Raw genomic sequence first — 18,585 nt, forward strand, 5'->3', positions numbered from 1 at the left:
CGTGAGATTTTGAGTGCAAACCTCCTTCCATCAGCAAGGGCATTGAAGATGAAACGTGGCTGGGTCTTTCAACATGACAATGATCCAAAGCACACCGCCAGGGCAACGAAGGAGTGGCTTCGTAAGAAGCATTTCAAGGTCCTGGACTGGCCTAGCCAGTCTCCAGATCTCAACCCTATAGAAAACCTTTGGAGGGAGTTGAAAGTCCGTGATGCCAAGCGAAAAGCCAAAAACATCACTGCTCTAGAGGAGATCTGCATGGAGGAATGGGCCAACATACCAACAACAGTGTGTGGCAACCTTGTGAAGACTTACAGAAAACGTTTGACCTCTGTCATTGCCAACAAAGGATATATTATAAAGTATTGAGATGAAATTTTGTTTCTGACCAAATACTTATTTTCCACCATAATATGCAAATAAATTGTTAAAAAAACAGACAATGTGATTTTCTGGATTTTTTTTTCTCAGTTTGTCTCCCATAGTTGAGGTCTACCTATGATGTAAATTACAGACGCCTCTCATCTTTTTAAGTGGTGGAACTTGCACTATTGCTGACTGACTAAATACTTTTTTGCCCCACTGTATATGTCAGTGAGACACATATATATATATATATATTATTACTTCATACAGCGCTAGATAGCTTTAAAGCCGGTAATTCAATTACCGACTTTTGCTATCTCCTTCCTAAAACCCGACATGATATGAGACATGGTTTACATACAGTAAACCATCTGAAATCACCTTTTTTTTGCATATTCCACACTACTAATGTTAGTAGTGTGTATATGCAAAATTTGGCTGTTCTAGCTATTAAATTAAAGGGTTAAATGGCGGAAAAAATTGGCGTGGGCTGCCGCGCAATTTTCTCCGCCAGAGTAGTAAAGCCAGTGACTGAGGGCAGATATTAATAGCCTGGAGAAGGTCCACGGTTATTGGCCCCCCCTGGCTAAAAACACCTGCCCCCAGCCACCCCAGAAAAGGCACATCTGGAAGATGCGCCTATTCTGGCACTTGGCCACTCTCTTCCCATTCCCGTGTAGTGGTGGGATATGGGGTAATGAAGGGTTAATGCCACCTTGCTATTGTAAGGTGACATTAAGCCAAATTAATAATGGAGAGGTGTCAATTATGACACCTATCCATTATTAATCCAATAGTACTAAAGGGTTAAAAAATACACAAACACATTATTAAAAATTATTTTAATGAAATAAAAACAAAGGTTGTTGTAATAATTTATTCTACGCTCAATCCAATCACTGAAGACCCTCGATCTGTAACAAAAAACAAAAAAAACAATATCCATACCTTCCGAAGATCTGTAACGTCCAACGATGTAAATCCATCTGAAGGGGTTAAAATATTTTGCAGCAAGGAGCTCTGCTAATGCAGCGCTGCTCCTTGCTGCAAAACCCCGGGGAATGAAAGTAAAGTAGGTCAATGACCTATATTTACCTTCATTTGCAGTGAGGCGCCCTCTGCTGGTTGTTCCTAGATCGTGGGAACTTTCCTAGAAAGCTCCCAGGCTCGAGTTCATATGAGGACAACCAGCAGAGCGCGCATCTTATGAACGCTAGCCTGGGAGCTTTCTAGGAAAGTTCCCACGATCTAGGAACAACCAGCAGAGGGCGCCTCACCGCAAATGAAGGTAAATATAGGTCATTGACCTACTTTACCTTCATTCCCCGGGGTTTTGCAGCAAGGAGCAGCGCTGCATTAGCAGAGCTCCTTGCTGCAAAATATTTTAACCCCTTCAAATGGATTTACATCGATGGACATTACAGATCTTCGGAAGGTAAGGATAATGTTTGTTTATTATTTTTTGGGGGTTACAGAACGAGGGTCTTCAGTGACTGGATTGGGCGTTGAATAAAATATTACAACAACCTTTGTGTTTATTTCACTAAAATAATTTTTAATAATGTGTTTGTGTTTTTTTTAACCCTTTACTACTATTGGATTAATAATGGATAGGTGTCATAATTGACGCCTCTCCATTATTAATTTGGCTTAATGTCACCTTACAATAGCAAGGTGGCATTAACCCTTCATTACCCCATATCCCACCGCTACACGGGAATGGGAAGAGAGTGGCCAAGTGCCAGAATAGGCGCATCTTCCAGATGTGCCTTTTCTGGGGTGGCTGGGGGCAGGTGTTTTTAGCCAGGGGGGGGGGCCAATAACCATGGACCCTCTCCAGGCTATTAATATCTGCCCTCAGTCACTGGCTTTACTACTCTGGCGGACAAAAAAAATGCGTGGGAGCCCACGCCAATTTTTTCCGCCATTTAACCCTTTAATTTAGTAGATAGAACGGCCAAATGTTGCATATACACACTACTAACATTAGTAGTGTGGAATATGCAAAAAAAAAGGTGATATGACATGGTTTACTGTATGTAAACCATGTCTCAAATCATGTCGGGTTTAGGAAGGAGATAGCAAAAGTCGGTAATTGAATTACCGGCTTTAAAGCTATCTAGCGCCGTATGAAGTAATAATATATATACATATATGTGTCTAATGACACATATATATATATATATAGACAGTATATATATATAATTTTTTTTTTTTAACACATGGATCCCTTGTATAGCCGTGTGTTGGTTTTGCAAGCCTGCGAGAAAAACACGCAGTACGGATGACATACGGATCACATACGGAGGATGCCATGCGCAAAAAACGCTGAAACACCCTGCCTACGGAGGAGCTACGGACCACTTTTTTGGGGACTTTTCAGCGTATTACGGCCGTAATATACGGACCGTATTGTCTTACGCTGAGTGTGACGCCGGCCTAAGAACTCAAGAACATGGCTGTACAACATTCCCAATCATAGTGGTGCCACCCAAAGCACCTTTACATTCTTCGATTGTCACTGAAATTGGGGCATATTCTGTGGGACTCCATGTGTCCATTACTTTGTGCACATAGCACCTGAGAATGGCTGTATTGCAGCTCCTGAATGCAGTGCGGCCACACTGGAGCTTCCATGCAGTGCCGCTCACCCTCCATACACAGGAATCTGATGTGTACGTCATCAAGCACGTAGGTAATGTTCTTCTAGGTGATTTTTCAGCTGTGTTCTGCACCTTCTTATAACTTTCTCACCAGGTGTAAAAACAGCTTTTAAATGCTTTCCTCCAGCACTAAAGAACCTTTCAGAATTTCTTCATTAGTTAGATGAGGTAATTAGTTGTGTCAGTGAAGTGAAGCATTATTTTTTGTTCTCATTTATCATCACACTTGTTGAGCTACCAAACTGTTTTTAGAGTGTTTCATACGACAGCTCATAAAATAAGTAATTTATTCTCATTAGTCATATTTCTCTGTGCCTGATATAACAGACAAGATTAGCAGGATGGCTGTCTCCAAGGGGCAGACAGTTGGCACATAGCAGCCGTCTCACAGAAAAATCCCCAGAAACCAGACTGTTCTTGTGTACACACTCAGTGATGAAATGCAGCAAACGTGTTGACTGATCGCAGACATTTTTACTTCTCACCAAATTAAACAAGAGTTTAGGCTTTATAGAAATGATAAGATACCAGAATACTAACATTCCGTGATGTAATCCCCACACTATCCCTCACATCGGAAGGGTGACCACAGGAAAATTAAGGGCTTATTTTTTGCGTGCCGAGATGACGTTTTTAATGATAGCATTTTGGTGCAGATACGTTCTTTTGATCGCCCGTTATTGCATTTTAATGCAATGTCGTGGCGACCAAAAAAAACGTAATTCTGGCGTTTCAAATTTTTTTCTCGCTACACCGTTTAGCGATCAGGTTAATGTTTTTTTTTAATTGATAGATCGGGCGATTCTGAACGCGGCGATACCAAATATGTGTAGATTTGATTTTTTTTTTTATTGATGGGAGGCTAGAAGCAGGCACAGCACGATCGGCTCTGCTACATAGCAGCGATCTGTTGTTCGCCGCTATGTAGCAGAAATGGAGGTGTGCTGTGAGCGCCGACCACAGGGAGGCGCTCACAGCTACCGGCGATCAGTAACCATAGAGGTCTCAAGGACCTCTATGGTTACAATACTGAAGCATCGCCGACCTCCGATCATGTGACGGGGGTCGGCGATGACGTCATTTCCGGCTGCCCGGCCGGATGCGGTGGTTAAATGCTGCTATCTGCGTTTGACAGCGGCATTTAACTAGTTAATAGGCGCGGGCAGATCGCGATTCTGCCCGCGCCTATTATGGGCACATGTCAGCTGTTCAAAACAGCTGACATGTCCCGGCTTTGATGCGGGCTCACCGCCGGAGCCCGCATCAAAGCGGGGCTTCTGACCTCGGACGTACTATACCATCCGAGGTCAGAAAAGGGTTAACAATACAACCTTATTCTTCATGCACCATATTCAAACACAAGGCGCAAGAAAAAATCTCTGGAAGTTGACTAAATTTTTTTTTTTTTCTTTTAAACTACAATAGTTTATTAATTTATTCAAGACATAATAAAAAATGTTCAGGAGTGTAATAAATACTGGAAAAACAGAGGTTGAAAGAAGGATTACTATAGCATCAATGGCAAACAATTTCAAATATCAAAGCATAACACCAAATAGCAACAAATTGATAAATGGCAAATTATAATAATAAATTAAATATTAAATACTCATATCAAAATATTAATTAAAATGCATAGTGCCAAGAAATTGTTTGTAGTATAATTATTACATTAATGCCATTAATATCACAATTGGCCACGAGGTGGTGCTGCGACTCTCAAAAAAGAGAAAAAAATGCATGTATATAATGCCACCATCTAGCCAAACACACCTATACCAGCGTTTTAAGCACAAATCTATATGTGAATGTTTAAACTATGCACATATTATAAGGTGCAGTTCTTCTTTTTTTTTAGTCTAATGGTAGTCTGTTTCTATTCCATTGATAGCTCCTTTGACTACATGTTGTGGTTTCTGTTATGTTTGCTAATGGCAGGTGTTATGAAGGCAATCCAGAAACACAGTGTGCTTAGCGATCAGAGCGCACACAGTGATCTGACAAATACCCAAAAATACAAGAACGAGCTCTGAGACATGGAAACTCTGTAGACTGCACACCTGATCCTATCCTAAACACAACTAAAAGCGGCTGTGGATTGCGCCTAACAACTACCTAGGCAACTCGGCACAGCCTAAGAAACTAGCTAGCCTGAAGATAGAAAAATAGGCCTGACTTGCCCCAGAGAAATTCCCCAAAGGAAAAGGCAGACCCCACATATAATGACTGTGAGTAAGATGAAAAGACAAAACGTAGGGATGAAATAGATTCAGCAAAGTGGGGCCCGATATTCTAGGACAGAGCGAGGACAGTAAAGCGAACTTTGCAGTCTACAAAAAACCCTAAAGCAAAACCACGCAAAGGGGGCAAAAAAAACCCACCGTGCCGAACTAACGGCACGGCGGTACACCCTTTGCGTCTCAGAGCTTCCAGCAAAACAAAAGACAAGCTGGACAGAAAAAAAGCAACAAAAAAGCAAAAAGCACTTAGCTATACAGAGCAGCAGGTCACAGGAACCATCAGGAGAAGCTCAGATCCAACACTGAAACATTGACAAGGAGCAAGGATAGCAGCATCAGGCGGAGTTAAGTAATGAAGCAGTTAACGAGCTCACCAGAACACCTGAGGGAGGAAGCTCAGAAGCTGCAGTACCACTTGTGACCACAGGAGTGAATTCAGCCACAGAATTCACAACAGTACCCCCCCCTTGAGGAGGGGTCACCGAACCCTCACCAGAGCCCCCAGGCCGACCAGGATGAGCCGCATGAAAGGCACGAACAAGATCGGAAGCATGAACATCAGAGGCAAAAACCCAGGAATTATCTTCCTGAGCATAACCCTTCCATTTAACCAGATACTGGAGTTTCCGTCTAGAAACACGAGAATCTTTAATCTTCTCCACAATATACTCCAATTCCCCCGCCACCAAAACCGGGGCAGGAGGCTCAACAGATGGAACTATAGGTGCCACGTATCTCCGCAACAACGACCTATGGAATACATTATGTATGGAAAAGGAGTCTGGGAGGGTCAAACGAAAAGACACAGGATTGAGAACCTCAGAAATCCTATACGGACCAATAAAACGAGGTTTAAATTTAGGAGAGGAAACCTTCATAGGAATATGACGAGAAGATAACCAAACCAGATCCCCAACACGAAGTCGGGGACCCACACGGCGTCTGCGATTAGCGAAAAGTTGAGCTTTCTCCTGGGACAAGATCAAATTGTCCACTACCTGAGTCCAGATCTGCTGCAACCTATCCACCACAGAATCCACACCAGGACAGTCCGAAGACTCAACCTGTCCTGAAGAGAAACGAGGATGGAACCCAGAATTGCAAAAAAATGGAGAAACCAAGGTAGCCGAGCTGGCCCGATTATTAAGGGCGAACTCAGCCAATGGCAAAAAGGACACCCAATCATCCTGGTCTGCAGAAACAAAACATCTCAGATATGTTTCCAAGGTCTGATTGGTTCGTTCGGTCTGGCCATTAGTCTGAGGATGGAAAGCCGAGGAAAAGGATAGGTCAATGCCCATCCTACCACAAAAGGCTCGCCAAAACCTTGAAACAAACTGGGAACCTCTGTCAGAAACAATATTCTCAGGAATGCCATGCAACCGAACCACATGCTGAAAGAACAAAGGTACCAAATCAGAGGAGGAAGGCAATTTAGCCAAGGGCACCAGATGGACCATTTTAGAAAAGCGATCACAGACCACCCAAATGACTGACATCTTTTGAGAAACGGGAAGGTCAGAAATGAAATCCATCGAAATATGTGTCCAAGGCCTCTTTGGGACCGGCAAGGGCAAAAGCAACCCACTGGCACGAGAACAGCAGGGCTTAGCCCTAGCACAAATCCCACAGGACTGCACAAAAGTACGTACATCCCGTGACAGAGATGGCCACCAGAAGGATCTAGCCACTAACTCTCTGGTACCAAAGATTCCAGGATGACCAGCCAACACCGAACAATGAAGTTCAGAGATAAGTTTATTAGTCCACCTATCAGGGACGAACAGTTTCTCTGCTGGACAACGATCAGGTTTATTCGCCTGAAATTTTTGCAGCACCCGCCGCAAATCAGGGGAGATGGCAGACACAATGACTCCTTCCTTGAGGATACCCGCTGGCTCAGATAAACCCGGAGAGTCGGGCACAAAACTCCTAGACAGAGCATCCGCCTTCACATTTTTAGAGCCCGGAAGGTACGAAATCACAAAGTCGAAGCGGGCAAAAAATAACGACCAACGGGCCTGTCTAGGATTCAAGCGCTTGACAGACTCGAGATAAGTCAAGTTCTTATGATCAGTCAATACCACCACGCGATGCTTAGCTCCTTCAAGCCAATGACGCCACTCCTCGAATGCCCACTTCATGGCCAGCAACTCTCGATTGCCCACATCATAATTACGCTCAGCGGGCGAAAACTTCCTGGAAAAGAAAGCACATGGTTTCATCACTGAGCAATCAGAACCTCTCTGTGACAAAACCGCCCCTGCTCCAATCTCAGAAGCATCAACCTCGACCTGGAACGGAAGAGAAACATCTGGCTGACACAACACAGGGGCAGAACAAAAACGACGCTTCAACTCCTGAAAAGCTTCCACAGCAGCAGAAGACCAATTAACCAAATCAGCACCCTTCTTGGTCAAATCGGTCAATGGTTTGGCAATGCTAGAAAAATTACAGATGAAGCGACGATAAAAATTAGCAAAGCCCAGGAACTTTTGCAGACTTTTCAGAGATGTCGGCTGAATCCAATCCTGGATGGCTTGGACCTTAACTGGATCCATCTCGATAGTAGAAGGGGTAAAGATGAACCCCAAAAATGAAACTTTCTGCACACCGAAGAGACACTTTGATCCCTTCACAAACAAAGAGTTAGCACGCAGGACCTGAAAAACCATTCTGACCTGCTTCACATGAGACTCCCAATCATCTGAGAAGATCAAAATGTCATCCAAGTAAACAATCAGGAATTTATCCAGATACTCACGGAAGATGTCATGCATAAAAGACTGAAACACAGATGGAGCATTGGCAAGTCCGAACGGCATCACTAGATACTCAAAATGACCCTCGGGCGTATTGAATGCAGTTTTCCATTCATCTCCTTGCCTGATTCTCACCAGATTATACGCACCACGAAGATCTATCTTAGTGAACCAACTAGCCCCCTTAATCCGAGCAAACAAGTCAGATAACAATGGCAAGGGATACTGAAATTTAACAGTGATCTTATTAAGAAGGCGGTAATCAATACACGGTCTCAGCGAACCATCCTTCTTGGCTACAAAGAAGAACCCTGCTCCCAGTGGTGATGACGATGGGCGAATATGTCCCTTCTCCAGGGATTCCTTCACATAACTGCGCATAGCGGCGTGTTCGGGCACGGATAAATTAAATAATCGACCTTTAGGGAATTTACTACCAGGAATCAAATTGATAGCACAATCACAATCCCTATGCGGAGGTAGAGCATCGGACTTGGGCTCTTCAAATACATCCTGATAATCAGACAAGAACTCTGGGACCTCAGAAGGGGTGGATGACGAAATCGACAAAAATGGAACATCACCATGTACCCCCTGACAACCCCAGCTGGATACCGACATGGAATTCCAATCCAATACTGGATTATGGGTTTGTAGCCATGGCAACCCCAACACGACCACATCATGCAGATTATGCAACACCAGAAAGCGAATAACTTCCTGATGTGCAGGAGCCATGCACATGGTCAGCTGGGCCCAGTATTGAGGTTTATTCTTGGCCAAAGGTGTAGCATCAATTCCTCTCAATGGAATAGGACACCGCAAAGGCTCCAAGAAAAACCCACAACGTTTAGCATAATCCAAATCCATCAGATTCAGGGCAGCGCCCGAATCCACAAACGCCATGACAGAAAACGACGACAAAGAGCATATCAAGGTAATGGACAGAAGGAATTTGGACTGTACAGTACCAATGACGGCAGACCTAGCGGACCGCTTAGTGCGCTTAGGACAATCAGAAATAGCATGAGTGGAATCACCACAGTAGAAACACAGACCATTCAGACGTCTGTATTCCTGCCGTTCAACTCTAGTCATAGTCCTATCGCACTGCATAGGCTCAGGTTTAACCTCAGGCAGTACCGCCAAATGGTGCACAGATTTACGCTCGCGCAAGCGTCGACCGATCTGAATGGCCAAAGACAAAGACTCATTCAAACCAGCAGGCATAGGAAATCCCACCATGACATCCTTAAGAGCCTCAGAGAGACCCTTTCTGAACAAAGCTGCCAGCGCAGATTCATTCCACTGAGTGGGTACTGACCATTTCCTAAATTTCTGACAATATACTTCTATATCATCCTGACCCTGGCACAAAGCCAGCAAATTTTTCTCAGCCTGATCCACTGAATTAGGCTCATCGTACAGCAATCCGAGCGCCAGGAAAAACGCATCGACACTACTCAATGCAGGGTCTCCTGGCGCAAGAGAAAATGCCCAGTCTTGAGGGTCGCCGCGCAAAAAAGAAATAATAATCAAAACCTGTTGAATAGGATTACCAGAAGAATGAGGTTTCAAGGCCAGAAATAGCTTACAATTATTTTTGAAACTTAGAAACTTAGTTCTATCTCCAAAAAACAAATCAGGAATAGGAATTCTTGGTTCTAACATAGATTTCTGATCAATAGTATCTTGAATTTTTTGTACATTTATAACGAGATTATCCATTGAAGAGCACAGACCCTGAATATCCATGTCCACACCTGTGTCCAGATTCACCCAAATGTCTAGGGGAAAAAAAAAAAGTGAACACAGAGCAGAAAAAAAAAAAAAAAATGACGTCAGAACTTTTTCTTTCCCTCTATTGAGAATCATTAGTTTGGGCTCCTTGTACTGTTATGTTTGCTAATGACAGGTGTTATGAAGGCAATCCAGAAACACAGTGTGCTTAGCGATCAGAGCGCACACAGTGATCTGACAAATACCCAAAAATACAAGAACGAGCTCTGAGACGTGGAAACTCTGTAGACTGCACACCTGATCCTATCCTAAACACAACTAAAAGCGGCTGTGGATTGCGCCTAACAACTACCTAGGCAACTCGGCACAGCCTAAGAAACTAGCTAGCCTGAAGATAGAAAAATAGGCCTGACTTGCCCCAGAGAAATTCCCCAAAGGAAAAGGCAGCCCCCCACATATAATGACTGTGAGTAAGATGAAAAGACAAAACGTAGGGATGAAATAGATTCAGCAAAGTGGGGCCCGATATTCTAGGACAGAGCGAGGACAGTAAAGCGAACTTTGCAGTCTACAAAAAACCCTAAAGCAAAACCACGCAAAGGGGGCAAAAAAAACCCACCGTGCCGAACTAACGGCACGGCGGTACACCCTTTGCGTCTCAGAGCTTCCAGCAAAACAAAAGACAAGCTGGACAGAAAAAAAGCAACAAATAAGCAAAAAGCACTTAGCTATACAGAGCAGCAGGTCACAGGAACCATCAGGAGAAGCTCAGATCCAACACTGAAACATTGACAAGGAGCAAGGATAGCAGCATCAGGCGGAGTTAAGTAATGAAGCAGTTAACGAGCTCACCAGAACACCTGAGGGAGGAAGCTCAGAAGCTGCAGTACCACTTGTGACCACAGGAGTGAATTCAGCCACAGAATTCACAACAGGTTTCACAGCAACAACTTCCAAATGCAAATGCCATACCGGAATCAGCTCCGGACCTTTCAGCTGTTTAACTAATGATGGATAATTTCACATAAAGCTCCAAATATGGGCCAGACAAAATTCTTGTCACCTTTCCAAAACTGTGGGTAAACAACTTTTTCTTAAGCATGTGATGCTTGCTCAAACTCAACTGTGGCAAATAACAGATGTGGGCAATATGAAAATAAGATCAATAGAGGAGATGTTGACTCAATCTTTGTGTGTCTGTGTGTGCCAAATTAAGAATGGAGAACAGAAATAGGAGAAGAGAACTTTCTTAGGACTTAAGAACCAAAATTGTTGAAAAATCTCTCCATCTCCAGAGATATTGATGCTCCTTTGTCCAAGGTGCGCAACATAATCAAGAGGTTTACAATCCATTGCATTGTAGCTAATCTCTCTGGACATGCATGGCAGCCAAATATTGATGAATGGTTACAACACAGGTTACCCCCACAACCCCCACATGTACTTATGCTAGCTAACAGATGTAAATCATTCAGCTGCGGCAAGAAAAACTAAATCTCCGAGCACTAAAAATACTCGGAGGACCCCTAAGCATGCTCGAGTAACGAGTATATTCGCTCATCACTAGTGAAATGATGTCCAATTTTCCTTTTTTCTCTGTTTTTTGCGTTGTTCCAAATACACACAAAGGAAATAAACATGTATATAATTGTGATGAGCAAATATACTCATTACTCAAGATTTTCCGAGCACGCTCTGGTATCCTCCGAGTATTTTTTAGTGCTCGGAGATTTAGTTTTCATCGCCTTAGCTGAATGATTTACAGCTATTAGCAAGGCTAAGTACATGTGGGGGTTGCCTGGTTTCTAGGGAATCCTCACCTGTAATCAGCCTGGCTAATAGCTGTAAATCATTCAGCTGCGGCGAAGAAAACTAAATCTCCCAGCACTAAAAAATACTCGGAGGACACCCGAGCATGCTCGGGAAATCTCAAGTAACGAGTATATTCGCTCATCACTAGTATGTAACAAAATATGTGCAATTGCAATAATTTTCTGGAATAATTGCAAGAGGGACAACATTTTTGCCCATGGTTGTATAGTTGAAATCTGTCATATCTCCCTCTCCTTCTTTATATTTTAGTCCTTCCAGGGTATCACTTGGCTGTATGATATAGTATCTAGAAGTGTAGACATCCTCCTTATCAGTTATTACTGCCTTTTTCTACCCACTATATGAGATTCAATATAGCATCTAGGGAATCACAGGGAATATTAGGGACAGACAACTTGTGAGTAGAGGTGTCACTTGTGTACTATTTTTATATGCAAATTGCCTCTTCAGAGAAAAAGAGGACTTGAACTCTATAGCGCCACCTGTTGGAAGTAGCGATCCTACAAGTCACAATCAACCCTTTAATGAGTCTTGCAATATGACTTAGGATAAGAGTCAAATCAGTATCTCAATTCGCAGACACAGCGTTTCAGGCTGTTGGCCCTCGTCAGTGCGAAGCATGAGAACTGATTAGGCTAGGTGAGAGCCTCTGAACTGAGGTCTAAGGGTAAGGTTTCTCCTTGTGGAGAGTGACATACCAGTTCTGGCTTGTTAAGGTAAGGAGGCTTATTCGCTGTGCAATGCTCCTCTGGGAAATTTAATATGCAAATTGCCTCTTCAGAGAAAAAGAGCACTTGAACTCTATAATGGCACCTGTTGGTAGGAGCGATCCTACAAGTCATAATCAACCCTTTAACGAGTCTTGCAATATGACTTAGGATAAGCGCCAAATCAGTATCTCAATTAACAGACACGATGTTTTGAGCTATTGGCCCTTGTCAGTGCGCAGCATGAGAACTGATTTGGCTAGGTGAGAGGCTCTGATCTGAGGTCTAGGGGGTAAAGTTTCTCCTTGTGGAGAGTGACATATCAGCTCTGGCTTATCAAGGTAAGAAGGCTTATTTGCCGTGCAATGCTCCTCTGGGAAATTTAATATGCAAATTGCCTCTTCAGAGAAAAAGAGGACTTGAACTCTATAGCTCCACCTGTTGGAAGTAGGAATCCTACAAGTCACAATCAACACTTTAACGAGTCTTGCAATATGACTTAGGATAAAAGCCAAATCAGTATCTCAATTCAGAGACACGGTGTTTCGGGCTGTTGGCCCTCGTCAGTGCAAAGCATGAGAACTGATTTGGCTAGGTGAGAAGCTCTGGACTGAGGTCTAAGGTTTCTCCTTGTGGAGAGTGGCACACCAGCTCTGGCTTGTCAAGGTAAGGAGGATTAGTCACCGTGTAATGCTCCTCTGGGAAATGTAATATGCAAATTACCTCTTCAGAGAGAAAGAGGACTAATCCTAAGTCTTATTGCAGGATTCGTTAAAGGGTTGATTGTGACTTGTAGGATTGCTACTTCCAATAGGTGGTGCTATGGAGTTCAAGTTCTCTTTTTCTCTGAAGAAGCAATTTGCATATTAAATTTCCCAGAGGAGCATTGCACGGCGAATAAGCCTCCTTATTTTGACGTACTATTGTTAGAGTGCCAACCCCTGTGGTCATGAAGGATAAATCTAGGGGATAGTAAGGAGATACTATAGTCCATAGGAGTAAACTCTCTTTTTCTATATCCTATTGAGTTTACTTTTTTATATACTTTATAATACTTAGTTATCACTGTATTTGCAGTCTTGTGAGATTCACTGATGATAGTCATTAGATTTATCTTTGATGAGGACCTGTCATACTGCTAGGGTTATTAATTATACCCTATATCTGGGATACATATCTTTTTCGGTTTAATATAGTAGTGAATGGACAAATAGTTTATATATACAATCTTTTCTCTGATTTTATGCATGCTCTTTCTCACTTTTGTTTTTTGTTGGGATTTTTTGATATTTTAAGTATAAGTAAAGTATAAGTTTTGAGGGGATATTTATGTTAGCTTTTTTTGATTTATCCTTCTATATTGTTAGCTGATTTTAGAATGTATTCTATCAAAATTTGCACTTCAAAAGTCAAATGGCCCCTCTCCTTCCAAACCTGCTGAGTGCCCAAACAGCCAGCCCCTCTTTCTGCTACATGAAACTATAAGCCTATGACATGAGCCATGATCAAGGTCTGGGACAGTCCAGAACTGTCGACCTTTCAGTTTCCACATGTTGACTTAGTAATAAAACTTGCTCAATGCAGCACTTAATACATTTCTTGAGGAGGTGCAGTTTACAAAATCCATTTGCAACCTGTTCCAGAAAAATTGTTCTCTAACGTTAAAAAGTGCTCTTTCCCTGCTGTCCTGCTGTGTGCTGAAATAGTGGTCCCCAACCACATGTGAGGTATTGGCATACTCAGAAGAAAAAGGATCTATTGTGCAATTTCTCCAGTTACCCTAGTGAAAATGAAAAAATTGGGGCTCATGCAACATTTTCATTTGAAAAAAATATATAATTTTCACAGCCCAATATTATAAAATTCTATGAAGGACCTGTGATCATCATACCAGTACTTGAATTCCTTAAATAAGCACTCTTATCAAGCTTTTTTTCCTTTTTATATACTACAATCATATTATATAGCACTTTGAACTTACAATTGCTAATTTTGCCTTTCTACAAAGTTATATCTTATCTTTTCTCTGCACTAGGTAGAAACAGGAAGTCTCTTTTCCCTGCATATATTATTTCCCTTTTGACCTTCTGACCGAGCTTCGCCTTCCTCCCCCTGCCAGGGACTTTTGCAATGACTTATGACTCGCAGAGGGAAAATAAACTTACTGTTCCTACATAGAGCTTTGAAGAATTCAGCTTGTTAGTTTTTAATCATGTGTTGTCATAGACTTAACAGAAAAGAGAAGAATTAGCTGGGCAAAATTAGCAATTGTAAGTACACAGTGATATATGATATGACGATTGCAATATATGAAGAGGATAAAAAATTTTGATGGGAGTGCTTCTTTAAGGGTTTATTTTCACATTTTACCCTTGTGAAAGTGAAAAATATTGGGGTTAAAGCAATATTTTAGCACAAAAAATATAATTTTTCATTCTTTTATTCCAGTTTGCTTTAATTACCGTGAAGCAGGTGTAGAGACAACAAAATTTGTCTAGTTTGTGGGATTCAGATATATAGGTCCCTTAAAGTCACTTTACAAGTGAAGTGGTCACTAAAAGTATAAGTTTTGTAAATTTCATTGAAAAAATGAAAAATTGCTGCTAAACTTTTAACCTTTCAGACCAAAGCAAGTATGTGTAAATCTGATGTCTACTTTGTGCGGCATAACTATCTTACTTAAGGACATAAAAAATCTTAGATTGCGAACTGAACATTTTTCTAAATGTTTGTGAAATTCTAAATATTTTCATAAATAAATCTTATCAACCTAAATTTACCACTAACAAAAAGTACAATGTATCACGAAAAAGCATCACAGAATCACAGATATATGAGGAAGCATTCCAGAGTTATTACCACATAAAGTGACATGTCAGATTAAAAATAATTGGCCTGGTCAGGAAGGTGAAAACAGGCTTCAGCAGTAAGGGATTAAGTATTAGCTTAAATTAGACAATGTGATAATACTCAGCATCATTGATACCAAGTAGATGGTGTATAAGTGGAAGGATTGATATACAATAATGAAGATGCTGCAGTGGAGCCAGTCGATCATTGATAGTTGGATAACATTCTGGGTTACTGAAATGTAAAATCCTTTTAATAAGGAACTAAAATAGTGAAAATGCAGCTGTGCGTTTTTTATTAAACACTTTTTTGGTTTGCTTTTTTCAGGTCGTTGGAGCAATTCTTACAAGCTTCCTTACAGCTGGATTGGTACAGGACATGTTGTATATAATGGGTCTTTCTACTATAACAGGGCATTTACTCGCAATATCATAAAATATGATTTAAAACACAGATATGTGGCAGCTTGGTCCATGCTGCATGATGTGGTTTTTGAAGAGGCCACCCCGTGGAGGTGGAAAGGTCACTCGGACATTGACTTTGCTGTGGATGAGAATGGATTATGGATCATCTATCCCGCTATTGATGAAGAAAGATTTCTGCAGGAAGTAATAGTCCTCAGCAAATTAAATGCTCAGGACCTTACAACTCAAAAGGAGACAACTTTCCAGACTGGACTAAGAAAGGATTTCTTCGGCAACTGTTTTGTTATCTGTGGTGTCCTGTATGCTGTGGATAACTATAATAAGAAAAACGCCAATATATCTTATGCCTTTGACACTCATACAAACACTCAGATAGTTCCAAGATTACTTTTTGAAAATGAATATTCTTATACAACACAAATTGATTATAATCCAAAAGATCGCCTGTTATATGCTTGGGACAATGGACATCAAGTCACCTATCAGGTGATATTTGCATATTAAGGCTATTTTCCAATTTCTCTCAATGTAACATCAGACATTTTATCAACAACACCAGTTTTACACCTGATTATTTACACACTCAATGTGTTTGTCTGTTTGTTCTTTTTACCGAAATTGATATACTCCATGCTTCTGTGCTCAATAACACTACGGGATTCGCCATTTTATAATATGTATTCTAACACATAAGGTTGCTTAATATAAATAGTACTCGGATTTGTAAATCAATTACAAGAGGTAAAAAGTTTATATAAAAAAAATACTTTCAAAATATCGTTTACATAAATATTCAAATATAATGTTTAAACTCAGAGTCTCTTGCATCAAAACCTTGCAGACATTTAAAAAAGCTCTCCCATCAAAATGTTTATCCTTTTAATATATTACGCTCATCAAATTATCTAACACTGTGTACTTACAATTGCTCATTTTTCTCTTCTACCCAGCTAATTCTTCTCTTGTACATTAAGTCGATAACATCATGTGATTAAAAACTGACTAGCTGAATCCTTCTAAGCTTTGTATAGAAAGAGGAGCTCTCTTTTCCCTGCATGAGTAAGCATTAGAACTACAGTTCTACATCACTGCAAAGTCTGTAAGGGGGGAGTAGAGCAGAACTTTTACAATGGTAACCAGGGTAAATATCGGGTTACTAAGCACGGCCCTGCACTTAGTTACCCGATGTTTACCCTGATTACCCGGGGACTACGGCATCGTTGAAGACAGCTTCAACGATGCCGAAGTCGTTCCCCTGATCGTTGGTCGCTGGAGAAAGCTGTCTGTGTGACAGCTCCCCAGCGACCACACAATGACTTACCAACGATCACGGCCAGGTCGTATTATCACTGGTCGTGATCGTTGGTAAGTCGTTTAGTGTAACGGTACCTTAAATTCAGCTAATCTGCTATGAATCACATGATATCATAGACACAGCGCTATACTGTATAATATGATGATCTATATATATAATTGTCTAAGGGGTACCTCCGTCTTTCTGTCTGCAACTTCCATAACGGAAATCCCGCGTCGCTGATTGGTCTCGCCAGCTGCCTGTTTTGGCTGCCACGATCAATCAGCGACGGGCACAGTCCGATTAGTCCCTCCCTACTCCCCTGAAGTCAGTGCCCGGCACCTGCATGCTCCCCTCCAGTCACCGCAGTCAGTGCCCGGCGCCCGCATGCTTCCCTCTAGTCATCGCAGTTAGTGCCTGGCGCCTGCATGCTCCCCTCCAGTCACTGCAGTCAGTGCCCGGCGCCCACATGCTCCCCTCCAGTCACCGCAGTCAGTGCCCGGTGCCTGCATGCTCCCCTCCAGTCACCGCAGTCAGTGCCCAGCGCCCGCATGCTCCCCTCCAGTCACCGCAGTCAGTGCCCGACACCCGCATGCTCCCCTCCAGTCACCGCAGTCAGTGCCCGGTGCCTGCATGCTCCCCTCCAGTCACCGCAGTCAGTGCCCAGCGCCCGCATGCTCCCCTCCAGTCACCGCAGTCAGTGCCCGGCGCCCGCATGCTCCCCTCCAGTCACCGCAGTCAGTGCCCGGTGCCTGCATGCTCCCCTCCAGTCACCGCAGTCAGTGTCCGGTGCCTGCATGCTCCCCTCCAGTCACCGCAGTCAGTGCCCAACGCCCGCATGCTCCCCTCCAGTCACCGCAGTCAGTGCCCGGCGCCCGCATGCTCCCCTCCAGTCACCGCAGTCAGTGCCCGGTGCCTGCATGCTCCCCTCCAGTCACCGCAGTCAGTGTCCGGCACCCGCATACTCCCCTCCAGTCACCGCTCACACAGGGCTAATGCAAGTGGTAACGGACCGCGTTATGCCACGGGTGCACTCCGTAACCGCTGCTATTAACCCTGTGTCCCCCCAACTTTTTACTATTGATGCTGCCTATGCAGCATCAAGAATAAAAAGATGTAATGTTAAAAATAATAAAAAACCTGCTATACTCACCCTGTGCTATATATTACGTGGCCAGTGTTATATACTGCGTGTGCTGCGCTATATATTATGTGGCCAGTGTTATATATTATGTGGCCTGTGTTATATACTACGTCGCCTGTGTTATATACTGCGTAGCTGCTATATACTGCGTGGGCTGTGTTATATAGTACATGGGCTGTGTTATATACTGTTTGGGCTGTGTTATATACTGTGTGGCCACTGTTATATATTGCGTGGCCTGTATTAACGCATTGGGTATTCTACAATATGTATGTATTTTTGTATATAGCAGCCACATAGTATATAGCACAGGCCACATCGTATTTGTCTGCTATATACTACATGGCTCCTATATACTACGTGGCCTGTGCTATATACTATGTGGCTGCTATATACATACATACCGACATTTTCTAGAATACCCGATGCGTTAGAATCGGGCCACCATCTAGTTGCAATATATTAAGATAAACACTTTGATGGGAGGAGGAGTGCTTCTTTAATAAAAATGAAACAATTGATTGTTAAAGAATGAACACTGTAGCACAGAGACAACAGAAT

General features: G+C 42.5%; 1 protein-coding gene across 3 annotated transcripts in view; it reads left to right on the plus strand.

The window, feature by feature from the left end:
* The window catches only part of OLFML2B (olfactomedin like 2B), a 581,670-nt gene extending 565,079 nt beyond the window's left edge, over positions 1-16,591 (plus strand). For all 3 annotated transcript variants that reach the window (XM_069737200.1, XM_069737201.1, XM_069737199.1), the window contains one exon: positions 15,489-16,591. In XM_069737200.1, coding sequence (XP_069593301.1) covers positions 15,489-16,090 — 602 coding nt within the window. In that variant the 3' untranslated portion in view covers positions 16,091-16,591. The remainder of the gene's footprint in view (positions 1-15,488) is intronic.
* Positions 16,592-18,585: the final 1,994 nt, after the last annotated feature.

The sequence above is a fragment of the Ranitomeya imitator genome, chromosome 8 (genome assembly GCF_032444005.1).
Source record: "Ranitomeya imitator isolate aRanImi1 chromosome 8, aRanImi1.pri, whole genome shotgun sequence".
Classification (NCBI taxonomy): Eukaryota; Metazoa; Chordata; class Amphibia; order Anura; family Dendrobatidae; genus Ranitomeya; species Ranitomeya imitator.